At 39.6% G+C, this 26,842-nt stretch overlaps 1 protein-coding gene across 7 annotated transcripts in view; it reads left to right on the forward strand.

Moving 5' to 3' along the window:
- The window catches only part of LOC136381391 (zinc finger protein 248-like), a 31,562-nt gene extending 7,751 nt beyond the window's left edge, over positions 1 to 23,811 (forward strand). For 5 of the 7 annotated variants that reach the window (XM_066350051.1, XM_066350049.1, XM_066350048.1 and 2 more), the window contains exons 4-6: positions 2,357 to 2,483; positions 2,999 to 3,094; positions 21,267 to 23,811. In XM_066350051.1, the coding sequence (XP_066206148.1) occupies positions 2,357 to 2,483; positions 2,999 to 3,094; positions 21,267 to 22,762 (1,719 nt within the window). In that variant the 3' untranslated portion in view covers positions 22,763 to 23,811. The remainder of the gene's footprint in view (positions 1 to 2,356; positions 2,484 to 2,998; positions 3,095 to 21,266) is intronic. The other 2 variants (XM_066350052.1, XM_066350053.1) reach the window with 2 other exon arrangements.
- Positions 23,812 to 26,842: the final 3,031 nt, after the last annotated feature.

The following is a 26,842-nucleotide window of genomic DNA, read 5'->3' on the forward strand; positions in this document are numbered from 1 at the left end:
AACTTAAATCAGTTTTAATATTAAATAATTTCTTACATCATGTGATACTGAAAAGCATTTGGCTTAGTTTCTGTTTCACCTCTTAATTTATATAAGTGCTTATTTATTTATCTTTAGCAGGAGAGAAGGGGGTTGGGACAGACTGATAGGAAAGGAGAGAGATGGTAAGCATCAAGTCGTAGTTGAGGCACCTCAGTTGTTCATTGATTGCTTTCTCATATATGCCTTGACCAGGGGGTTCCAGCTGCACCAGTGACCCCTTGCTCAAGCCAGTGACATTGGGCTTCAAGCCTGCAACGATGGGGTATGTCTATGATCCCGTGCTCCCGGCCTGATGCTCTATCCACTGTGCCACAGTCTGGTCAGGTTAAGTGCTTAATTTCTTTAAGCTGATTAAATAGAGCTCTTTTTATAAACCAGTTTTAATAGTTTCCTCCAGAGGTAGACAAACAAACACATACATAGACAGATATAACCAGAGACCTGAAAGTTTACAGTTTTAGCTGTGAGACAGGTACACATACACTTCTCTGTACCATATAGTCAAATGGCTCACCCTCTCCACTGTGGCCTTCCCAGTAAGGTCTTTACTCTCCATACTATTTAAAACCCAACCATCCTTTAGACCAGTATTTTTCAACCAACAGTCCACAGACCTGTGCTGATCCTCAAAAGAGTTAACCACACTGATAATGTATGAAGATGATATTATCATTGGGTCTGTAATCTTTATACAGCATCAAGGTGTGGACCAGCACCAGCCCATGGACCAGCATTTGAAAACCATTTCATCTCTCAAATCTGGGAGAGGAGTAGTTTCCAACTATGGTTATAGATTTGTCTGTTTCTCCTTTTAGTTCTGTTCGTTTTTGCTGGGCATATTTTGATTCTCTTTTGTTAGAAACATACATTTTTCAGTTGTGTCTCCTTTCTGTAGTATGATTTTGAATCCATCTAATGAGTCCTTAATTTCAGTTGTTGTATTTTCCATATCAAGAGTGCCCATTTTATGCATATCTGTGTGCAATTGTGTATATATACACATGTAGCATAGCAGAAGTCCCAAGAGCATTTCTACGTTCAATGACTCATTGGGATGACTCAGCATGTAGTTGTGCTTATGGTTATGACTTACTAAAGTGAAAGAATATAAAGTAAAATCAGAAGAAAGGTATATGGAGCCTAGACCAGAGAGAATCAGATGCAAGCTTCGAAGAGCCTTCTGCTAGGACACAGTATGTCTTCTAGCAATGAGTTGTAAAGACAAATGTTACATGTCTGCCAGGGAAGCTCAGTAGACACTCAGTGCTCAGAATTTTTATCACATATGGTCACATAGGTACTCTCTGCTTAGCACATAAAACCCCAAACTCCAGAAGGAATGCATACGTACAACATAAACCATATTGTTTACCCGAAGAGTTTACGCTCAATGAACCATTCTTATCAGAATGGTGAGAGCTTTCCTGAAATCTAAGTTCTCAGATGCCAGCCAGAGGACACCCTCGTGGCACATCCTTCAAGGGCTAGCAGTCTCAGCCCTGCTGTATTAATCCTCTTCTACACAACACACAGAATATTTGTTGAACTTCTCCCATCTTTTCATTTATTTTGTTCATATTTTCATCTGCTTTATTAAACATACTAGTCATTTATTTTGAGGACTTGCTTGTCAGTTCCAATATCTGGGTCCCTTGTGGGTCTGCTTATATTGTCTGTTGTTTTTTTTCTTGGTCCTTGTCTCTCATCTCTGCACAAGAAATGTTTTGTTGGATGCCAGACATTATATTTAACAACAAAAACATGGCACAGGCTACAGAAAATGATCTCTTTTAGCAGAGGGTTTGCACTGTTCTCTGATGGACAGGTAGAATGCAGGGCTGGTCATTTAATCGATTATAGTTGAGCTTGGTCAGGGCCTGCGCACATTCATTTCAATCCCACTATTCATTTTAACACCTGAAAGTTTTACTTCCTCAGTGAAACTTAACTTAATAATATAAAAGGATAATATGAAAGAACTTTTCCTTCGTAACCCCAGTTCACTTTGTGCATAGTGCTAGCTCCTGCAATGTCTAATTTAATAATGATGTATATGTCTCATTATCTGGTCATTAACACTTTGAGATCAGGAGCTGTGTTTGTTTTCATCAATAGTATTGTAGCAGTTAGGACAGTTCCAGGCCCTTAGTGGAGACTCAGTTTGTACATATGTTTATCCTACATAGTATATAGCACAAAACACAGTATCCTGTATGACAGTTTTTAGTAAACTCTGAGAGATTAGTTCTTTCAGATATTTTCCTCATCATACAGTTCTGACAGCTTCATATAGAAAAAGAATATACCATTACAGGAACAAGTGTCATTCAAAGACGTATGTGTGGACTTCACCCAGGAAGAGTGGTATCTGCTGGATCCTGCTCAGAAGATACTGTACAGAGACATGATGCTGGAAAATTACAGCCACCTTGTTTCAGTAGGTAAGAATTATTTCCACGTCACTACCAGCAGCAATATGCCCTCCCTCCCTCCTTCCTTCTCCCTCTTTCTCTCTTTTACATTGATTTTGAGAGAGAGGAAGAGAGAAGGGGAGAGGGAGAGATAGAGAAACATCAACTTGTTCCACTTAGTTGTTTCATTTAGCTGTACACTCACTGATTTCCTTCTCCTATGTGCCTGACTGAGGGTTGAACCCCAGACCTCTGGTGTGCTGGGTTGATGCTTTATCCACTAAGCTACCTGGGCAGGGCCTAATGCATTTCTTAGTTGATAAAAACATATGACCTCCCTATGGAATTTTCTGATTTGAAGCTTGAGATGTAAGGCTCTGTGATGAACTATCCCTTTTGGCCAACATAAGAATGCTGTGTTCTTACCTCCTCGGATTGGTTCATTTTTGCACCTCCTTTGAACGGCTCTTTAAGCTGCACTTTTCTTCCCCATCGTTTTTTCAGAGTCCCTAAAGCTTTAGTGGTGTATTATTTTCTTTTAACAGGGTATTGCATTACTAAGCCAGAAGTGATCATCAAGATAGAACAAGGAGAAGAGCCTTGGATATTAAAACAAGGTTTCCCAAGTCAGTGCCACCCAGGTGAGTTCATGAGTTCACAAGCAGGTGGAAGCTACAGGAAATGAATTTCATTTGTTGTTGTTTGTTTGTTTTAAATTTTTTTAAAGATTTTTTTATTTATTCATTATAGAGAGGGGGGAGAGAGAGAGAGAGAGAGAGAAGGGGGGAGGATCAGGAAGCATCAACTCCTGTATGTGCCTTGACCAGGCAAGCCCAGGGTTTTGAACCGGCAACCTCAGCGTTTCCAGGTTGACGCTTTATCCACTGCGCCACCACAGGTCAGGCCATGTTTGTTTGTTTTTTAAGAGAGAGAGGAACATTGAGCTGCTCCTGTATGTGCCCTGACCAGGGAATTGAACTGGTACCCTTCACGCTCCAGGGTGATGCTCCTACCAAGAGCAGTTTGGCCAGGGCTTAATTTTTTATTGATTTTTAGAGAGAGGGGGTGGGGGAAGGTAAGCATATATTTGTGTTCCACTCAGTCATGCATTCTTTGGTTGTTTCTTGTATGTGCCCTGATGGGATTGAGCCAGGAAATGAGATTTTTTTTTTTTAATTAAGCAAGAGGTTGGGAGGCAGATTCCCACATGCACCCTGGCTGGGATCCACCTGGCAAGCCCCCTACCTGGCGATGCTTGGTTCATCAGGGGCTGCTGCTCCATTACTCAGCATCTGAACTATTTTATTTTAGCACCTGAGGCAGTCTATGGAGCCATCCTCAGCACCCAGGGCCAACTTGCTTGAACCATTTGGGCCATGCCTGCGAGAGAGGAAGAGAGAGAATGAAAGAGAAGGGGGAGGGGAGGGATGGAGAAGCAGGTGGTCACTTCTCCTGTGTGCCCTGACTGGGAATCGATCCTGGGACTTCCACATGCTATGCTGAAACTCTGCCACTGAGCTAACCAGCCAAGGCCTAGGAAATGAGATCTTAAGCCATTAGTTTAGAGTTTATCACTGTTCAAATATTTTTCAGAAATTTCCTTTTGTAGCCCTAGACCTTTGGAAATGATTAAAGGACAGCTGGCCCACATCCCTCCATTACTTTAATGACATCTCTCCATATGTCACTTTAACTTATAAATTCTTTCTTTTGTTCTTGGACATTTTGAGTGATTTATCTATATCTATAATCCAAACTCAGTTGGCTTCATCTTAGATAATTTTTCTTTGCTAGTGTATCTTTTTTATTTGTTCATCTTCTCTCTGTTGTCTTTTGTCAGCCGGTGTGTTTTCAGGTAGTACTTCTCTATATTCCTTTAACAAATACGTGATGAGCACTCACTATGATCCAGTTATGTTTTTAGGTTATTAGAGTAATGTCTCTGCTACTATGGAGTGTGTATTACAGCAAGAGACACAACGCATACATAAGTTTGTGTTCGTGTATGTGTCTAGATAATATGTTTGTGTACATATGCATGGTACTGGGCATTGGTAAGTACTATAAAGATAAAGCAGCGAAAAGGGGGATGGAGAATGATGGTATGTGCTATTTGGTAAGAGTCAAAAAAATTGTATTTCCAGGTCAGTAGAGAAGAGACTAATCTAAAGTGAAAGTGTAAACTGTAGATTCTGAGTATTCTAGGCGGAGGAACATTAGGTGCTGAGCTTCTCAGACATGTATTCATAGAGCAAAGAATGGCAAGGAGGCCAGTGAGGCTAGAGAGCAGTGGGCATGCTGAGATTGATAGGAGATGATGTCATAAGATGTCTTAGAGATGGACTGCAGTAGATACATTAATTTTATTTTTAGTTAGGTGACCAACATTTTTATAATGAAAAGGAGGACAAAAATAAACAGTATCCTAAATAAAAGAAACATTTTATTCATTGCAACAATAATACACTATAATATAACAGCATAATAAAAACATTTAATATTTTATATTATAATTATGCTTACCTGCCTATTAATTTTTAATGATAATTGTAAGAAAAAAGTACTCATTTAGATACAAAAACGTCACATCACACAATGGATCGACTCTTCATCGATTGAATACGGACATTTACAGATTAATCTTCCAATATCAAAAAGGAGGACATGTAGGAGGACACTTTTCAAGGGAGGACAGAACTTACAAAAGAAGGACTGTCCTTCCTAAAGGAGGATGATTGAGCCCTGGCCGGTTGGCTCAGCGGTAGAGCGTCGGCCTAGCGAGCGGAGGACCCGGGTTCGATTCCCGGCCAGGGCACACAGGAGAAGCGCACATTTGCTTCTCCACCCCTCCGCCGCACCTTCCTCTCTGTCTCTCTCTTCCCCTCCCGCAGCCAAGGCTCCATTGGAGCAAAGATGGCCCGGGCGCTGGGGATGGCTCTGTGGCCTCTGCCCCAGGCGCTAGAGTGGCTCTGGTCGCAACATGGCGACGCCCAGGATGGGCAGAGCATCGCCCCCTGGTGGGCAGAGCATCGCCCCTGGTGGGCGTGCCGGGTGGATCCCGGTCGGGCGCATGCGGGAGTCTGTCTGACTGTCTCTCCCCATTTCCAGCTTCAGAAAAATGCAAAAAAAAAAAAAAAAAGGAGGATGATTGGTCACCTTATTTTTAGTGATGTGAGAAATCCTTGTGTTGTTTTTTTAGTAAATATAAATAAGAATAAGTCATCACATCTGATTGACTGTTTAAAAGGTTCTCTCTGACTTTTAGGCAATGAATAAACTGGTGAGTACTTAGGCATGAGCAAGGAAGAAATATCAGTTAGAAGGCTTATATGGACTCCTGAGGGGAGAAGACGGCGACTAAGGCTATGTTGTGGAAGTGCTCAGAAGGTGAGACTAAGAGAGAGAAGACTCAAGTAGGACTCCAGTGATTCATTATCTCAAACAACTGGATAAATTAGGGTGTCATTTACTGAGATAGAGAAAATTAGGAGTGATTATAGGGAAGTTATTACAGATTTAAATTTGGACTCAAAAAGCTTGAGATAAATGTTAAAATCTGGTCTGTGTATTAATAGGTTGGATATATACAAGTATGAAATACAGAACTAGAAGTATACATTTTATTTATTTATTTATTTATTTATTTATTTATTTATTTATTGTATTTTTCTGAAGCTGGAAACGGGGAGAGACAGACAGACTCCCGCATGCTCCCGACCGGGATCCACCCGGCACGCCCACCAGGGACGAAGCTCTGCCCACCAGGGGGCGATGCTCTGCCCCTCCGGGGCATCGCTCTGCCGTGACCAGAGCCACTCTAGCACCTGGGGCAGAGGCCAAGGAGCCATCCCCAGCGCCCAGGCCATCTTTGCTCCAATGGAGCCTTGGCTGCGGGAGGGGAAGAGAGAGACAGAGAGGAAGGAGGGGGTGGGGGTGGAGAAGCAAATGGGCACTTCTCCTATGTGCCCTGGCTGGGAATCGAACCCGGATCCCCCCGCACGCCAGGCCGACGCTCTACCGCTGAGCCAACCGGCCAGGGCCCAGAACTAGAAGTATACATTTTAAAGGCATCAACTTGAGGTGCTGTTAAAGGCATGGAAGTAGAGGTAGATCTTCTAGAACAGATGTCAAGACCAGATGGGAAATATTTTAGGCTTTGTTTTGACTGTTGCTACTGCTGCTCTTCCTCTTTTCACCTCTTTTTATTTATTTTTGTTCTCTTCCTCCTTTTTTCTTCACCCTTCTCCCTATTGTCTCTTCTACTTTTTCTGTATAAAAATGTTAAAAAAACCATTTTTAGTTCAAGGATCATTGCTTTGCATTCTTGTTTGTGGGAGAAGTAATCTTGGGACAAGACCTTCACAAGGCATATAAATCCATTAAATCGGAGTTTTTCAACTGCGGGTCCGTGAACTTGTCTGCCAGAGGTTTCATACTGGTCCACAAAACAGTTAACCACCTTGATCTTGTATGACGTTTATAGACTCAGTGATATTAGTCAAATTTGCTTATGCTAAGGGTGATTTCTGCCTTAGCAATCCTCTAGATCAGTGGTCCCCAACCTTTTTTGGGCCACGGACTGGTTTAATGTCAGAAAATATTTTCACGGACCAGCCTTTAGGGTGGGATGGATAAATGCACAAAATAAAATTATGCAACCGGCGTAAAAACTGTGGTATTTTTAAATATAATTGTCGAACTTACAAGACAAGCGTCAAGAGTGAGTCTTAGAGGGTTGTAACAGAATCTGTTCATTTTAAAAAAATAAAACATTGTTCAGACTTAAATATAAATAAAACGGAAATAATGTAAGTTATTTTATTCTTTCTCTGCAGACCAGTACTGGTCCACTGCCCGGGGGTTAGGGACCACTGCTCTAGATAATTTTCCTATTTTATCAGTCCCCAAGTGTAAAAAGGTTGAAATCTCATCATTGAGGAGATTGAGAAGGAATAAACTGAGTGACGTGATAACGAGAGAGGCTGGTTTCCCAGGAATCAAATGAGGCACATTATGCCATCCTTTTACGACCTGAGGTGGTCACCCTGAGTCACTCTACTAAACCTATTATCTCCTGTTACTAGTCTTTTCAGGCTTCTGTTCTTTTCCTTTCAAAATCATCCACTACATCTCTTCATTTTCTCACTTTTCACTGATACGACTTAAAACTAGAACCGTGTCTGTGTTTTTTCATTCCTGGCTTGAGCTAACTCCTAAAAGGCTTTCATTTTTTAACCTAAAGCATCCAGTGTATCTTTACTAGCCTGTCAAAGTTGCTCCTTACTAATAAATGGAATTAACGTTTCCTTTCATTGACTATTACAATGTGGTCCTATTCTACCTGTCTCAGTTTCTTTCTGCTCTCCATAATTAAATCCCATACAATATTATATCTTAGATTTCACTTATAAATGCTTTTATTTTTACTTTAAATTTTTATTTTTTCAATCACAGTTGACCTACAATATTATGTTAGTTTTTGGTGTACAATCCAGTGATGACATTATATTTTATATATTGCTAAGTGATCATCTGATTAATTTAGTGCCCATCTGATAGCATACATAGTTATTAGAATATTATTGACTGTATTCCCGATGCTGTACTTTACATTCTATGACTACTCTACTAATTTGTACCTTTTAATCCTTCACCTTTGTCACCCACCTCCTCAAACCCCCTCCCATCTGGCAACCATCTTAATGTTCTGTTTATCTGTGAGTCTCTTTCTGTTCTGCTTGTTTAATTTGTTTTTTAGATTTATTTTGTCTGGTCGAAGTATTGCTACGGTAGCTTTCATTTGTTTGTTTTCTTCCATTTCACAAAATAGCTTTTTTAAATTTTATTTTTATTTATTTATTATTTATTTATTATTTATTTGTGACAGAGAGAGAGGGACAGACAGACAGGAAGAGAGAGATGAGAAGCATCAGTTCTTCATTGCAGTTCTTTAGTTGTTCATTGATTGCTTTCTCATATGTGCCTTGACTGGGGGGCTATAGCAGAGTGAAGGACCCCTTGCTCAAGCCAGCGACCCTGTGCTCAAGCTGGTGAGCCCGTGCTCAAGCTAGCAACCTCAGAGTTTTGCACCTGGGTCCTCTGCATCCCAGTCTGACGTTCTATCCACTGCGCCACCACCTGGTCAGGCATGAAATATCTTTTTCCATTTTTTTTTAAGTCAGTGTATGACTGTCAGTCTGAAGTGAGTCTCTTATAGATAGCAATGGAAGGGTCCGTTTTTTTGTTTTGATTGGAGCATTTAATTCATTTACAGGGAATCCTTGGGTTATGACAGTCTTGACATATGACATTTAGAGTTTATGACACTCACTCCCATAAAAACTTTAAAAAAATTGAGACAGGAGTGTTTCGGCTTATAATGTTAGTGTAATTGCATCGTATTTTTTTTTTACACTCATTTTTTGTCATTTGTTATAGTGTACAGTACTGTATATTTATGTCCTTTTCCTTTTTCTGTGGCTTAGTTGTGTTTTTATGTTCTAGATTATGATTTTACAACTGTGTTAGGATAGGTAAGTAAGTGACTTAGGCTAGGGTGTGTTTAGACTTAACACTAAAATTCGGGTTATGTCACTGTTGTAGGAACAGAGCTATATCGTAACCCAAGGACCCCCTGTATGTTTAAAGTAATTGTTGATGGATATGTAGATAACATTTTATTATTTATATTTTTGATTTTTCTTCTTCTTAAAGAAGACTCCTTAACATTTCTTGTAATACTGGTTTGGTATCCTTTAGCTTTTTCTTGTCTGAAATGTTCTTTATTCTTTGATTCTAAATGATAGTTTTGCTCTGTAGAGTAATCTTGGCTACAGATACTTGCTTTTTATCACTTTAAATATTTTTTGCCAGTTCCTTCTGGCCTGAAATGTTTCTTTTTAGAAATCAGCTGATAGTTTATGGGAGCTCCCTTGTAAGTAACTAACTGCTTTTCTCTTGCTGCTTTTAAGATTCATTCTTTGTCTTTAAACTTTGACATTTTAATTATGATGTGCCTTGGTGTGGACCTCTTTGGATCCCTCTTGTTTGATACTGTGTGTGCCTCCTGGACTTGTATGTCTATTTTCTTCACCAGGTTAGGGAAGTTTTCTGTCATTGTTTTTTCACATAGGCTTTCAGTTTCTTGCTCCATCTCTTCTCCTTCTGTATCCCCATTATGCAAATGTTGGTATGCTTGAAGTTGTCCTGGAGGATCTTTATACTATCTTTTTTTTCTTTTTGCTGTTCTTCCTCCTTATATTACAAATCTCTTACCCTCTGCTCTCTCTGCTCCACTGTTGATTCCCTGTAATGTATTCTTCACTTCAGTTAGTGTATTCTTTATATGACTGGTTCTTTTTTTATGTTTTTTGTTCTTTTGTGTGACAAAGACAGAGAGAGGGACAGACAGGGAGGGGGAGAGATGAGAAGCATTATTCTTCGTTGTGGCATCTTAGTTCATTGATTACTTTCTCATATGTGCCTTGACTGGGGGGCTACATCTGAGCAAGTGACTCCTTGCTTAAGCCAGTGACCTTGGGCTTTAAGCCAGCAATCTTTGGGCTCAAGCTAGTGACCATGGGGTCATGTCTATGTCCCTATACACAAGCCCATGACCTCGGAATTTGGAACCTGGGTTCTCCACATCCCAGTCCAACGCTCTATCCACTGTGCCACCACTATGTTTTCTAGTTCTATCTTTGTTTCCTATGTCTGTTGATGTTCTTACTGAGTTTATTGAGCATCCTTATAACCAGCGTTTTGAACTCTGCATTTGGTAGATTGCTTGTCTTCATTTTGTTTAGTTCTTTTTCTGGAGTTTTGTTCTCTTCTTTCATTTGGAACATGTTTCTTTGTGTTCTCACATTGGCTGCCTCCTTTGTTTGTTCCTGTGTATTAGGTAGAGCTGCTAAGTTTCCTGGGTTTGTAGAGTGGCCGAATGTAGTAGGTGTACTGTAGGGTCCAGTGGCGCAGCCTCACCAATCTCTTTGGGCTTTCAGGGTGTGCTCCCTACCCCTTCTGGGCTGTGTGTTCCCTCCTAATGTAGTTGACCCTTAGTTTCTTTTGGCACCTCGGTGGAATGGATTTACCGCCAGGCTTACTGGCTGCAAAGACCAACTTCTACAGGAGCCCACTCTACAGAGCTGGACTTCATTTGGTCTCTGGTGCCTGCTGAATGCCCTTTGGGGTGTCCCTTGTAGAAGAGATTGGGTTATGCTTTGATAAAGTCTGAAGTTGTCCACTGGGTATACTGGCTCTTGGGTCCTCCCAGGTGGCGCAAGCCAAGTTTAGCTGCCACCTGTGCCCTGCTTGGAGCCACTGGGTATGAACTACAAAATAATCTGCTACTTGTGCTGGGCTTGGAGGTGCCCAGATGAGGCCTACCTGTGAGACCAGATGCGGCTGCTTTGAGAGATTGTAGGAAAGTCAAAAGCATTAGCAAAGAGAGCTCATTTGTGTGGAAAAGCCATTGGAAATGGCTTGGGTTGGACTTGCAAGTGGCTGGGGCGAGGTGTTGGAATCACCAGGGTGGGGTGAACAGTGTTAGGTTGATGGAGACTCAGATGTGCCTGCCTGCATGCTGTAGGGGAGGTCCCAGGAATGGAACAATGGCTTCTACCAGCACTTCTCTCTGGGAGGAAGCTGCTGCTCCAGCTCTTAACCAATGGCAAGACAACTTAGTTCCTCCCCATATGTCCCTCCTGCCCCCCCAGCACTGGAACTGAAAAGTAATGAGTCTTGTAAGGCCATGTGCGGGCCCTTTAAGAGGAACATCTGGGACTCCAGCAGCTCTTGCTGTCCCTCAGCCACAATCTCCACTGGTTTTTACAGCCATAAGTTATGGGACTTATCTTCATGGCACTGGAACCTTTGGCTGTGGGCCTGGTGTGGAGCTGGGACCCCTCTCTCCTCAGGGGGAACCTTTGCAGCCGAGATATCCCTCTTGATGTTTATCTGCCACACATGGGTGTGGGAACAGCCCATTTCACATTTCTTTCCCTCCTACAAGTCCCCATGTAGGTTCTTTATATCCTTAGTTGTAGAATTTCCATTCAGCTAGATTTCAGGTGGTTTTCTGTTTTGTTTGTTTTTTGTGACAGAGACAGATAGGGACAAACAGACAGGAAGGGAGAGAGATGAGAAGCATCAATTCTTCATTGCAACTCCTTAGTCTCCTTAGTTGTTCATTGATTGCTTTCTCATATGTGCCTTAATTGAGGGGAGAGGCTACAGTAGAGCGAATGACCCCTTGTTTAAGCCGGTGACCTTTGGGCTCAAGTCAGCGACCATGGGATCATGTCTGTGATCCCGTACTCAAGCCAGCGACCCTGAACTCAAGCTGGTGAGCCAGGCTCAAGCCAGATGAGACCACACTCAAGCCAGCGACCTCAGGGTTTCTAACCTGGGTCCTCTGCGTTCCAGTCCGACATTGTATCCACTGCGCCACTGTCTGGTCAGGCTATATTTTACGTGGTTCTTAATGATGGTTGTTCTGTAGTTTAGTTGTAATTTTGATGTGATTGTGGGAGAATTGAAGTACTGCATTTACCTATGCTGCCATCTTCATCAGAACGCCTTAAATGCTTTCTCTTTTATCTATAACTTTCATTCTTCTTAACTTTGCCTTTTTAGATAATTAATACCATACATATAAAGTAATTAGTATTGTACATATTGCATAGTAATTTCTATTGTTGTTATTTCATTTATTTTAAGTTAGAACTCAAATTTTTTGCTATAACAGTAGTCCATATATGATGACCCTAACCCGTAAGTGGCTGTATACCCCCAAATTCAGACCTTATATGTCTGTTGCTAAGGTTTTCTTTTTTATTTCCCAAACAGAAGGCCCTTTCTTACTTTTCCTAATTCTGGTGTTTTAATAATTACTTTGTTGATTAACTGTTGAGTCAGGTTTAGAAGAGGTTTATCCTTTTTATCCATTCAGAAAACATTCTGTAGTACTGTTTCTAAGTGCATATTCCCATATTTTGTCCTTGTATTTTTCAGCTCTTCAGATGTAGGTTGGAAATAATTCAGATGCACATTGCTTTTTAAGAATTATTAAGGTATTGTCTCCTCAGTGAAGTCAGATGAAATAGAATTTTGGTGTAATCTGCCAAGATCCACACTGTAGTCATTCATGGCAAACTGTGTATGTAGCATTGAACAAGAAATTTATTTTATATTATAGTGACTTATACAGACAATAACTTCTAATGGCAGTAAATGGAGGCCGAAAATGGTAGGGATGTGATCAAGTTTGTTGACTTCATTCTTTTTTTTTTTTTTATCCTTCATTCTTTTATTGTATTTTTGTGGTTTGTTGTTTTAAATCATAGAAAATAGCATTTCCTGAAGGGTGGTCCAGATTCCAAGGAGAGCCAGACGAGTGCAGCTAGTTAGTCAGAGGTGTGTATTGGGAATGAGCAATTTATAAGAAACCCAGCTAGAGCCACAGAGAGAGAGAGTGAAAGAGACAGGAAGAGAAAAAAAGAGAGATGTGAAGTATGATCTCATAGCATGCTTCACTTTAGTTGTTCATTGATTACCTCTCATACATAACTTGACTGGGAAAGGGGGAGGCTCAAGTCAAGCCAGTGACCCCTTGCTCAGACCAGTGACCCTGCGCTCAAGCCAGCAACCTTTAGATCATGTTAATGATCCTGTGTTCAAGCCGGTGATCCCTCAATCAACCTGGTAACCTCACATTCAAACTGATGAGCCCACGCTCAAATTGGTGAGCTTGGGGTTTCAAAGCTAGAACCTCAGCATTCCGGGTTGACGCTCTGTCCATTGCACTACCACCACTCAGGCCATACAGAGATCATTTGAATGGACTTGTGGAACTGTGGCTTGAACACTTGTGTGAATCCAGTTGGTGTAAAGTTAGTTTTTGTTTTGGTTTGTTTTTGCTAGGATAAAAAACATCATTTGTTGGATCCCTGCACTCAGGACTGTTACAGATTTTTTTAAACATTTTTTAACATTGTTGCGTTAGGTAGCAGCAAGGAACCATAGCCATAACTTGTTATGACAATGTCTAGTGAAGTCTCAAAACTATATAGAGAAATGTGATTTTTATGGATCTTACAAGTAAGTAAAATCTACAGATGAGGCTAGGTATAAAAGCTGAAAACCTCAATAGAAAAGGTAAACTTAGAAATAAAAGCAGACTTAAAGATCAATATTGCCTCAGAAACAAAATTATTTTGGGAAGAAGTAAGCAGATTGAAGTAAAGACAATTTCTTTTCTTTTTTTTTTTTTTTTATTGATTTTTCTGTTTGCCTTTTTGTTTTGTTTGTTTTTTTGTTTTTTTTTTCTTAATTTTAATGAGGTGACATTGATAAATCAGGGTACATATGTTAAGAGAAAACATCTCTAGGTTATTTTGACATCTGATTATACTGCATTCCCATCACCCAAAGTCCAGTTGTCTTTTGTCACCTTCTAACTGGTTTTTTTTATGCCCCTCCCCTCCCTCCACCCCTTCCTTCTCTTCCCTCCCCACCCACACCTGTAACCATTGCACTCTTATCTATGTCCATGAGTCTCAATTTTGTGTACCACCTATGTATGGAATCATATAGTTCTTAGTTTTTCTGATTTACTTATTTCACTCAGTATAATGTTATCAGGGTCTATCCATGTTGTTGTAAATGATCCGATGTCATCATTTCTTATGGCGGAGTAGTATTCTATAGTATATATGTACCACATCTTAATCCAATCTTTTTATTTATTTATTTATTTATTTAATTTTTTAAAAATTGATTTTACTAGGGTGACATCAATAAATCAGGGTACATATGTTCAAAGAAAACATGTCCAGGTTATCTTGTCAATCAATTATGTTGCTTACCCATCACCCAAAGTAGATTGTCCTCTGTCACCTTCTATCTAGTTTTCTCTGTGCCCCTTCCCCTCCCCCTTCCCCTCTCCCTCTCCCCCCACCCCGCGTAACCACCACACTCTTATCAATGTCTCTTAGTCTCACTTTCATATCCCACCTACGTATGGAATAATGCAGTTCCTGTTTTTTTCTGATTTACTTATTTCATTTTTTTACAGAGACAGAGAGAGTCAGAGAGAGGGATAGATAGGGACAGACAGACAGGAACGGATTGATGAGAAGCATCAATCATCAGTTTTTTGTTGTGACACCTTAGTTTTTCATTGATTGCTCTCTCATATGTGCCTTGACCGTGGGCCTTCAGCAGACCAAGTCATCTCGCTCAAGCCATCATCCTTGGGTCCAAGCTGGTGAGCTTTTGCTCAAACCAGATGAGCCCGTGCTCAAGCTGGCGACCTCGGGGTCTCGAACCTGGGTCCTCGGCATCCCAGTCCGATGCTCTATCCACTGCGCCACCGCCTGGTCAGGCAAAGGCTATGGACTTTTGTATGTTAATTTTGTATCCTGCGACCTTACTGTATTGGTTTATTGTTTCTAGTAGTCTTTTTGTGGATTCTTTGGGGTTTTCAAAGTATAGAATCATATCATCTGCAAAAAGTGATACCTTTACTTCTTCTTTTCCGATATGGATGCCTTTTATTTCTTTGCCTTGTCTGACTGCTCTGGCTAGAACCTCTAGGACCACATTAAATAAGAGTGGAAAGAGTGGACAACCCTGTCATGTTCCTGATTTAAGGGGGAAAGCCTTCAGTTGTGTGCCATTTAATATGATGTTAGCTGATGGTTTATCATATATGGCCTTTATTATGTTGAGATATTTTCCTTCTATACCCATTTTGTTGAGAGTCTTAAACATAAAATTGTGTTGTATTTTATTGAATGCCCTTTCTGCATCTATTGATAAGATCATGTGGTTTTTGTATTTGGTATTGCTTCTTCTTCAATTTTTTGGAAGACTTTGAGAGTAGAATAGGAACCAAGTCTTCTTTGAATGTTTGATAAAATTCGCTGGTATAGCCATCAGGGCCTGGACTTTTATTTTTGGGGAGGTTTTTAATGGTTTTTCTATTTCTTCTCTACTAATAGGCCTGTTTAGGCTTTCTGCTTCTTGACTCAGTCTAGGAAGGTTGTATTGTTCTAGAAATTTATCCATTTCTTCTAGGTTGTTGAATTTAGTGGCATAAAGTTTTTCATAGTATTCTACAATAATTTTTTGTATATCTATGATGTCCGTGGTGATTTCTCCTCTTTCATTTTGGATTTTGTTTATATGAGTTCTTTCTCTTTTTTCCTTGGTAAGTCTTGCCAGGGGTATGTCAATTTTGTTGATCTCTTCAAAGAACCAGCTCCTTGTTCTATTAATTTTTTCTATAGTTGTACTGTTCTCTAATTCATTTATTTCTGCTCTGATTTTTATTATCTCCTTTCTTCGGCTGGTTTTGGGTTGTCTTTGTTCTTCTTTTTCTAGTTCCTTAAGGTGTGAAGTTAAGTGGTTCACTTGGACTCTCTCTTGTTGGTTCATATAGGCCTGAAGTGATATGAACTTCCCTCTTATTACTGCTTTTGCTGCATCCCATAGATTGTGATATGTCGTATTGTCATTTTCATTTGTCTGTATATATCCTTTGATCTCTGCACTTATTTCTTCTTTGACCCATTCATTTTTTAAAAGTATGTTGTTTAGTTTCCACTTTTTTGTGTTTTTTCTTTCTCTTTTTTGCAGTTGAATTCTAGTTTCAAGGCTTTATGATCAGAAAATATGCTTGGTACAACTTCGATTTTTCTGAATTTGCTGATGTTGTTTTTGTGGCCCAATTGTTTTTGTGGTCAATTCTTGAGATGATCCATGTACACTGGAGAAAAATGTATACTCTGTCACATTGGGATGAAATGTCCTGTAGATGTCTATCATATCCCGGTGCTCTACTGTTTTGTTTAAGGCCAATATATCTTTCTTGATCCTCTGTTTGAATGACCGATCTAGAGCCGTCAGTGGTGTATTGAGGTCTCCAAGTATGATTATATTTTTGTCAGTTTTTGTTTTAAGGTCAGTAAGTAGCTGTCTCGTATATTTTGGTGCTCCTTGGTTTGGTGCATATATATTAAGAATTGTTATGTCTTCTTGATTCAGTATCCCCTTAACCATTATGAAATGGCCATTTTTGTCTCTGAGTACTTTTGCTGTCTTGTAGTCAGCATTATCAGTTATGAGTATTGCTATGCCTGCTTTTTTTTGGAAGTTATTTGCTTGGAGTATTGTTTTCCAGCCTTTCACTTTGAATTTGTTTTTATCCTTGTTGCTTAGATGAGTTTCTTATAGGCAGCATACAGTTGGATTTTCTTTTTTAATCCATTTTGCTACTCTGTGCCTTTTTATTGGTGAATTTAATTCATTTACATTTAGTGTAATTATTGACACTTGTGAGTTCCCTATTGCCATTTTATAGATTGCTTTGTGTTAGTTTTGTGTCTTGTTTGATCCTTCTCTTTCGTTTTTCTGTGTTTTGTTTTTATATGGTTGTATTCCATACATCTTTCCTCTGTTGCTATCTTTTTTAAATCATGTGCTTCTGTGGTGCTTTTTTCAATGGTGGTTACCATTAGGTAATGAAAAGGGTTCCTACCCTGTTCATTGTAGTGCACTATCTTGTGAGTACTTTTGCACTCCATCGTCCTTTGCTACTGTTAATCTCCATCCTCTCCCCCCCTTTTTTTGTTGTTGTCACAGTTTAAATTTGGTTTTACTGTTTTCTTCTTGGAGGTTTTACTTGTGGTTTTGGTTTTTTTTTGTTCTTTGTATCTGATTGGAGAACCCCCTTTAGTAATTCCTGGAGTGGGGGTTTTCTGATAAATTCCCTCATCTTTTCGGTATCTGTGAATGTTTTTATTTCTCCTTCGTATTTGAAGGATAGCTTTGATGGGTATAGTATTCATGGCTGAAAGTTCCTCTCTTTCAGGACTTTAAATATTGGGGTCCACTCTCTTCTAGCTTGTAGAGTTTCTGTTGAGAAATCTGATGATAATCTAATGGGCCTTCCTTTATATGTTGTATTCTTCTTTTCCCTGGCTGCCTTGAGGATTTTTTCTTTGTCGTTGGTTTGTGCCAATTTCATTATGATATGCCTTGGAGTAGGTTCGTTGGGGTTAAGAAAACTCGGAGTTCTGTTTGTTTCTTGAATTTGAGGCTTTAATTCTTTCCACAGGCTTGGGAAGTTCTCATCTATTATTTATTTGAATATGTTCTCCATTCCATTTTCTCTCTCTTCTCCCTCTGATATACCTATTATTCTCATGTTATTCTTTTTGATGCAATCAGATAATTCCTGTAGGGCTATCTCATTGTTTTTAATTTTTGAGTCTCTTTCTTTTTCTCTCTGTTGTGCCTCAAGTTGCTTGTCTTCTATTTCACTAATCCTACCTTCTCTCTGGCCTGTTGTATTAGCTAAGCTTGTTACTTCGTTTTTCAGCTCGTGAATTGAGTTTTTCATCTCTGTTTGATTTGTTTTTATAGTTTCAATTTCCTTGGTAATATATTCTTTGTGTTCATTGAGTTGTTTTCTGAGCTCCCTAAATTACCTTTCTGTTTTTTCTTGTATATCTCTGAGTAGTTTTAGGATTTCTATTTTAAATTCTCTGTCATTTAGCTCCAAGGTTTCCAATATATTAAATTTTTTCTCTATACTTTCTTCTCATCTATCTGTGTTACCTCTCTTTCTTTTGTATCCATGATATTTGATTTTCTCTTCCTCAATGGCATCTGAGGGTGGTTTTGTTGATAGTATTATTGAGAATTAATAAAGAATAAAAAGTTTAAAAAAAATAAAAATAAAAAATAGAAAAGAATTTTTAAAAAATTAAAAATTAAAAAAAAATATTTCCCCCCCCTCTTTATTTCCTCTCCTCTCCTCTCCTTCTTTAGAAAAACCTTATGGTGAACTGTGAATTATATTGTGCTAAATAGAAGAAACAATGCCTATAATGGAGAGCCTGAGTTTGGGAGAAGTAATAAAGGGGCAAAAAAAGGGGGTATGGACCCACAAAATGCAAATAAGGAAAAAATTTGGGTCAAGAATAAAATGATTTGCTTTTAGGTGTTGGTTGACTAAGAGATATGATGAGAGGAATAAGAGGGAAACAGGAAAATGGGGGGGAATTAAAAAATTTCTATTGTATTTAGTGGAACAAGAACTAGATAAAATGGAGAGCCAGGGTTGGGAGCACTGCTAGTGAGTTAAAAAAGCGAAGTAAAACCCCCCCCAAAATGCCGCAAACATAAGTTTGAGTCCCAGATAAGATAATTTGTCCCTTATTGAGGATTGAATGAGAGGAGACGTAAAGGAGAAAGGAAGAAACGAATATAGAGGGAGAAAAGAAAGGAAAAAAAAGAAAAAAAAAAGAGGGAACCACTAAAAGAACAAAAAAGAAAAAAAGCAGAGAGAGAGAGGGAGTTAAGGGTTTTGGAGAGCAACCCTCATAGAGAGAAAGGAAGAAAGAAGAAAAGATAATGGGAGATGTAACACTTATGGGTAGTGTAGTTCAAGGAGAGGAGAGAGTAAGACCGGCAGAGAATTAAATGACCAAATTGGAAGAGGAAAAAAATAATCAAGACATGAAGATAAGAGAAACAAATGAACAAATATAATAAAATGGGATAGGTTATAAAGTCTGGATTATTCTTGATTTTGAGAGGTTATCTTCTTGCTTTTTCTTTTCTCTCCCTCTTCCTGGTCGGTGACTCTGTACTCCGGGTTCTGCCCCTGTGGCACACTCAGGTAGAGGTTTGCAGTTGATAAGTCTCTATGGCAATGTCATATATTGGGCTTCAGTCTCGTTGGCAGTTGAGGCTCATTAGCATTTGTAGGCTCCGACAGTGAGAGAGTCCATGTTTCTGGAGCCTCTCTCCTAGTCTTTCCTTCCTGAATTAGTAGCCTGATAATCCAACTATGGGGTTGCTGCTGCCTCTGCCTGGATAGTAAGAGGCTCAAAGAGCTGGCAAATCCCCACTCTATTTCCACTCAGCACAGGGCTCTGGGTAAGACTCAGTCAGTCAGAGCTGCTAGCATAATCAGGCGGGGCTTCCGCCCACTGAAAGACCTCTGGCTCTGCCACTCTGTCCAGTAACACAGGCGGGCGCCCACTCCCGGGGCGCGTGGAGGAAACTCTTGCTCACTATCTGTGCGCAGACCAGGATATCAGGCCGGCAGTCTCACACTCTGAAACCCCTGCCTGCACGGAAAAGTTCCAGCGTTGGAATTGGCTCTCGCTCCCTCTCCGTGCGCGGCTTTTTCAGGGTGCTGGGGTGGCCCGGAGATTCCGCTTTCGGCCCACACGAAGGCCTCTGACTCTGCTTCTCTGTGGGGTAACACGGGCACCCACTCACGGGGCTTTCGAAGGAACCACTCGCCCACTATCTGCGTGTGCCGACCAGGAGATCGGGGAAAATGGCTGCCCCACTTGTCTTTCTTTGTCTGGGTTTGGCGCCAGTGTTAGCTTGAATTGCCTGGGTTGCCACAGTCACAGTTTTTCCTCGGCTTGGATCTCCGTGCTACAGCCTGGTTCGACCCTTTGTGCCGCGGTCTGGATCTGTTCACCCCCTTTGCCCGCCTTAGTTCCTATACTCTCAGTTCCCAGTGAAAGCAGCCCTATTTAGGTTAGTGAGGAAGATGGAGTGTTTCTTACTCCCTATTTCCTTCGGGGTTTGATTATATATTTAGCCAATTTTTCGCTTGATCATACCTTAGTGTGTATTGCGGAACATCTGGAGGCTCCAAGGATAGATTTTTCTGTTTCTGGTTGAAGATCTTGTTGAGTTTTTGGGGAGATTTATTGGTATTGCTCCCTACAGCGCCATTACTCTGATGTCATCTTGACAATCCCATTAACAGCTGTGATGAAACAATATAAACCTGGTTCTTTTACAGAGATGGTCTCTTTCTCATGTTTGTCATATTTCCTGTTGAACATCTGTGTTACTGTGAATCACATCTAGATGGAGGTGTAGTCTCGGGTAGAGCAGTGTTCCTTAAAACATGATGAAATAGATGTTTTCAGAAGTTAATTTTGATGTTGATATATCAAACAAAGAGAAAAAGGAATGGCAGCCTCATGTTAGAGAGGATCTTAACACAGTTATAAAGGTGTGAGTTGATAAAGACACACACCATGATCAGCCTCTGCCAAGCCAAATTCTTCCTGTAATTTGTGTCTCAGTTTATTTTCCTTAAGAACAAACAATACTTACCGTAAACTCATTCAATTCTGAGTTTCTTGCTCCCTAAATGGACAATTCTCAGGAAATTTCTATTGCTAGCTCACTATCTTTTTTTTTTTTTTTTTTTACAGAGAGAGGGATACACAGGGACAGACAGACAGAAACAGAGAGATGAGAAGCATCAATCATTAGTTTTTCATTGCGTGTTGCAACACCTTAGTTGTTCATTGATTGCCTTCTCCTATGTGTCTTGACCGCGGGCCTTCAGCAGACCGAGTGACCCCTTGCTCGAGCCAGCGACCTTGGGTCCAAGCTGGTGAGCTTTGCTCAAACCAGATGAGCCCGTGGTCAAGCTGGCGACCTCGGAGTCTCGAACCTGAGTCCTTCCGCATCCCAGTCCGACACTCTATCCACTGTGCCACCACCTGGTCAGGCTAAATCTAGTTTTGAAGGTTAATATTTATCAAGTGTTAAATGTCATCACCAGTTTCCTTTCCCTGTTTCTTCTACAGCATGTATTTTCCACTCAAACCCGAAGGGAAAAGGAAATGTTTACTTGGATTTAGTTTATACCAGGAAACTGGGCCTAAAACAAAGAGTTCATTATGTAATAGGTCAGTTGCATAAGAATCCAATTCCATTAGAAATATGCTGAGATTTATAAGATGTTATTTTTCTCATTTCTAGAAGACTGGAAAGTTGATGGCCTGATAAAGAGCAGCCTGGAAAATCAAGATGACCATTTTTGGCAGTTTGCTCTCACAACCAGCACATTAAGTATACATGGTGGTGATAGACCAAGGAAAACTTTCAATCTCGGTACAGACTGTCCTCCTCCAAGAAAGTTTTCATGTAAGATATGTGACTCTTGTGAAATGAGTTTGAAGAATTTTTCAGGCTTAATTATTAGTAGAGAGAACTATTCTGGAACAAAGGCAGATAAGTTTAATTTATATGAGAAATTGCTCCTTGATATTAGGCATGAGAAAACTCCTACTGAAGTGAAATCTTATAACTATATTCAAAAAAGGAATATCTTCAGTCATGGCCAGGATCTCTCTCAACCAATTTTTGACCAGCCTTTCATGTATAATGAAAATAGACAAGGCTTCCAAGAGGATGCAACCTTTTTCTCAAACAGGAGAGCTCAGAGAGGAGAGACACACGGTAAATATAATGACTGTCCAAGAGCCTTCATCCAAAGCTTACAGCTCAGTTTATCTCAAAGAATTCATTTGGAAAGAGAGCCATATGAGTGCCGTATTTGTGGGAATTTCTTCTATATGGATTTAAGATCGGGACATCAGAAAACTCTTAGAGGGGAGAATCCTTATGAATATAATGAATATGGGCAAATTTTCTGTGACAATTCAACTTTCATTATTCATCAGAGAATGTATGCAGGAAAGATTTCCCATGAATATAAAGTAAGTCACAAAACGGGGGGGAAATCAGCCCTCTTTCAACATGAGATAGTACACATGGGGGGAAAATGTTATGAGCACAAGGAAAATGGAAATAATTTCAACAAAAAGTCACATCTCACTCAACCTCGAAGAGCTCACTCAAGAGAAAAAAACTTTGAGTGTGCTGAATGTGGGAAATCATTTTGGGAGAAGTCAAACCTCACACAACATCAGAGAACACACACAGGAGAGAAGCCCTATGAATGTGCTGAATGTGGGAAATCCTTTTGTCAGAAGCCACACCTTACCAACCATCAGCGAACACATACAGGGGAAAAACCTTATGAGTGTAAGCAATGTGGAAAGACATTCTGTGTGAAGTCAAACCTCACCGAACATCACAGAACACACACAGGAGAGAAACCCTATGAATGCAATGCATGTGGAAAATCTTTCTGCCACAGGTCAGCGCTAACGGTGCATCAGAGGACACACACAGGAGAGAAACCCTTCATATGTAATGAATGTGGGAAATCGTTCTGTGTAAAGTCAAACCTCATTGTACATCAGAGGACTCACACAGGGGAGAAACCCTATAAATGTAATGAGTGTGGGAAAACCTTCTGTGAGAAATCAGCTCTTACTAAGCATCATAGAACTCACACAGGGGAGAAACCCTATGAATGTAATGGATGTGGGAAAACCTTTAGTCAGAGGTCAGTACTTACTAAACATCAGAGAATTCACACAAGGGTGAAAGCTCTTACAACATCCTGAATATTCAGAAACCTTCACTACCCTTTCAAATTCCTTTTGCAGTTTTTAAGAAAGGTTATCGAGGCCCAAAGAATGTCACAAATTACTCAAGTTATGTCTTATTGTATTTCAAATAATACTAATAAAACCTTAGTAATGTGGAAGCTTTTAAGAAAAATTCGATTTTTCTCAAAATTTGTACTGAATGTAAATTTATTTATTTCAATATTTAATGTAAAAATCCATATAGAATTTATGTTGTCTAGTGCCATTCTAAATATATAAAAATTTTATTGTAAATAGAATGGGTGATATTCATTTATGCTGGTATTCACAGTGTAATCTGAAGCTTAAAAAATGTTGAATGACAGTAGCATTAGTCATTTATGTGAAGAGTCCCTAATGTGTGCAGGCCTTATGTAAGTATTCTAATATAACAAAGTTTAGGTATGCTTGATTTGCATATTAAAGCCCAACATGCTTGTGAAAAGAAAGGATGAACACTTAGTTAAACAACTTTTGTGGTCTATATTAAAATTTCCCACACTAAATACCACTAGTGTCTTTATAGGTTGACATAATTACATATATCATGTAAATATGTTTATATATACTTACATATAGTGCGCTAGATAGAATAAGTTCATACTGGCTTGCAAGTACTACAGATTGTTAAATTTTCAGGAATTTTGTGAGCCAGTTGTTAATAGTCATTTATTTAAAAATTACATAAAGTTACTATTAAGTTACAGTGGTACATTGAGATACGAATTTAATTTGTTCTGTAACCGAGCCCATAAGTCAGTCAACTCGTATATCAAACTGCCAATACTGGACCAGTGCGCCAACTAGTGGCAGCTTCCTGAATCACAACTCATATCTCAGAATATTGCTCGGATCTCGAACAAAAATAGGGACCAAGTTGCAGCTCATATCTTAAAAAATTCATATGTTGGTCTGTTCGTATCTCAAGGTACCACTGTATATTAAAAACAAAGGTAGTAAATAATCAATACTCATTACTTTCTAATTTATAACATTTTGCTATTCTTTAGGTTACTTATATTGTATCTGCATGAAGAAAATACTGTATAATAGTGTGCTACTGCACATGTCTTTACTACCCTACATTCAGTAACATGTTGGCTTTAGTGGGAATATTTACACCATGGAAATTGGCAAACTACAAATTAGGTTTATTTTCTCAGAGAACCTATTGTTATGTATTTACCAGCATACCACTGGATATAAGAATATATATAATATTTTCTTATATATATTGAAACACCTAGAGACTAGCATTCGCAGGAAGCCGTTAGCATCGTTAGCATTCTTTTTTTCTTTTCTTTTTTTTCTTTTTACAGAGAGAGGGATAGACAGGGACAGACAGGGTTTCTTCTTGACATAAATACATGGCTATGGCCATTATTACTGAACTGCCTTTTTAATAAAGATAAAATATGGTTTTGTAAGGTTTTTAACTACCTCTGCATCATTTCTGTTCTCAGTACTATCCGAGTTTCTTTAGAATATGGCCAGTATATGTTATTTTACAACCATGTCACCTACCTGTTCTGCAGCTGGTATATACAAATGAGTACAGTCATTACTAAACTACTATCATTAAAAAGCCAAACATTTTCTGAGGTTTTTAAGCTGCCTCTTGGTCAGTCAATACTAAAGATGCTGTAAATAATACTTACATAACTTCCAGAGCGATTAACATCAGTTACAAACTAATACTGTACTATACAAATAAAAAATAGTATGTAATAAAACGCCACTTTCATGCTTTTGGTAATTCATTGCTGTATCTCTTTAGGCATGATATGTGTAACCTGAGTTGTATGTAATCCAGGAACTATGTATTTGTACTTCATATAATAGTGTCATATACTGTCTCTGTTGCCTTTGTCCTGCTGTTTCCTATGCTTCCTTGCAACATGTTGATAAGCATTTCCAAGAGATTCTTTCTTTGTTCACTTGCTGGGCTTTGTTTTGTCTTTGTCCTGTCCTTAGATGATATAAGAGTAAAGCCAGGATAGTCTTGAGTTAATCATGGCTATTCTAGTGATTTTGTTGGAGATGAGACGTTTAGAAAATATTCTGCAGTACTTCTGGGAAAGATCTCAGCAATAAAATATTGTCATGACATGAGAAGAGATTGTCTCTATTCTGCTGGACTTGTATTCATGTTTGTATGTTAAAGTTGTGACCCTAAAAGGCAGTTGCCTGAAGATACTAGTACACAAGATGGGAAAACCCTGGCTTGGAGGTGATATCACTGAGATGCACAACTTTTACTGGTTTGTGTGAGGACCTTATATTACTGTAATAATAATTATTTATCCTTAGGGTTATTAGAGCTGAAGGAGTTCCTTCCAACAGAGATGTATCTTTCCTAAGTGTCCATATTCTATACAGCAAATTTGGGGAATTACTTCTTGACAAGTTAATATAGGGATGAATCTTGTGTCTGCTATGGTTCTGATGAAAATTCTAGAAGATTTTAGTGGCAGACTGACAGTGGTATGTGTGAGCCGGAAACAGGCTATTGAAACACCTAGAGACTAGCATTCACAGGAAGCCGTTAGCATTCTTTTTTTTTTTTACAGAGAGAGTGAGTCAGAGAGAGGGATAGACAGACAGACAGGAACGGAGAGAGATGAGAAGCATCAATCATTAGTTTTTCATTGCGCATTGCAACACATTAGCTGTTCATTGATTGCTTTCTCATATGTGCCTTGACCGCGGGCCTTCAGCAGACCGAGTAACCCCTTGCTGGAGCCAGCGACCTTGGGTTCAAGCTGGTGGGCTTTTCCTCAAACCAGATGAGCCTGCACTCAAACTGGCGACCTCGGGGTCTCAAACCTGGGTCCTCTGCATCCCAGTCCAACGCTCTATCCACTGCGCCACCACCTGGTTAGGCGAGCATTCTAAATCTTACAGGGGCAAAGGCTGGAAGCAAGTGTTAGCAGAGTCCAGCGAGTCTTGCTCTTATGAAGGAAGGGCCACTGCATAAGAGATATTGTAACTACCAGAATTATAACACCAAATAGTTGGGCCTCTGGAGAACTCAAGCAGAAGCCATCTGCAGATAAGCCTTGGTGAGAACAGAGAAGGTCTGGGTGGAGCCAATGGAAAATAAGCAGCACAGTGTTTTTGCATTTCCTGTAAATTCCTATGTAAAGGATCAGTATTAGAATTTTACTCTGGTTGAGAGATGTGTTTCTGCTTTGTTGTGCTTTTGTGTCATGAGTAAATTCCTTTTGGAACTGAACACTATAGCAAGTATTTCCTTTAATGTGAAGTGGACATGTATAATTGCACTCATATGTCCATCTGTGGTGTTTGTTGCTACATGTGGTATGAGGTAAGCAGCTCTCTGTTCTTCGAAATAGCTAGCCAGTTGTCCCTACACTATTTAATTCACCCTGTTTCCTGTTGGTTTGATACAGCATTTTTATCACATCCTTGCAGGACATTTGATCCTGTCCAAAATGTCCGTTGAGACATTCAGTCCATGCCAAAAGATCCTTGATGTTTGGTGCTGCCAAAACGTCCATGAAATTTGGTCCATGATTCATTAAACTTTGTTAAAATTGTTATTTTCATTATAATTCATGATGAATTTTGGATTTCATATTTATTCTTGTTTCTCCTTTGCTGCAACCAACTCAGCAGTGGGTGTGCACAAAAGGAAGATGCTGTTGGACTTAAGAAAAACACACAAGACAGACACAACATAGAGAAGAGATGGGTACAGAGGACTCCCAGCCACAGTCTACACCAAAGACTTGTCTCAGGACAACAGTCTAATTACCAGCCACTTTCTTACATATTTCCTTTTTTGTTTTTATATAGCCACATAAGAAGTTTTTTTAGCCTCCTTTTGTATTGTCAGAGGGTTTATTGCGAGCACCTGAGGAAGCTACTGCAAGAAGGGGCCTTCACCAAAGGCTGCTCCAATTGTTTCTCTGCTTCTTGGTCCAGGTTTGCCAGATAGTAACTGACAATGGAACACCTACCTTAAGTATATAATTCTCTCAACTCTTTTCCAAGTCATGTAAATCTAGACTTCCTAAAGTAGGGAACCAAGTA

This window comes from Saccopteryx leptura, chromosome 9 (genome assembly GCF_036850995.1).
Source record: "Saccopteryx leptura isolate mSacLep1 chromosome 9, mSacLep1_pri_phased_curated, whole genome shotgun sequence".
NCBI lineage: Eukaryota > Metazoa > Chordata > Mammalia > Chiroptera > Emballonuridae > Saccopteryx > Saccopteryx leptura.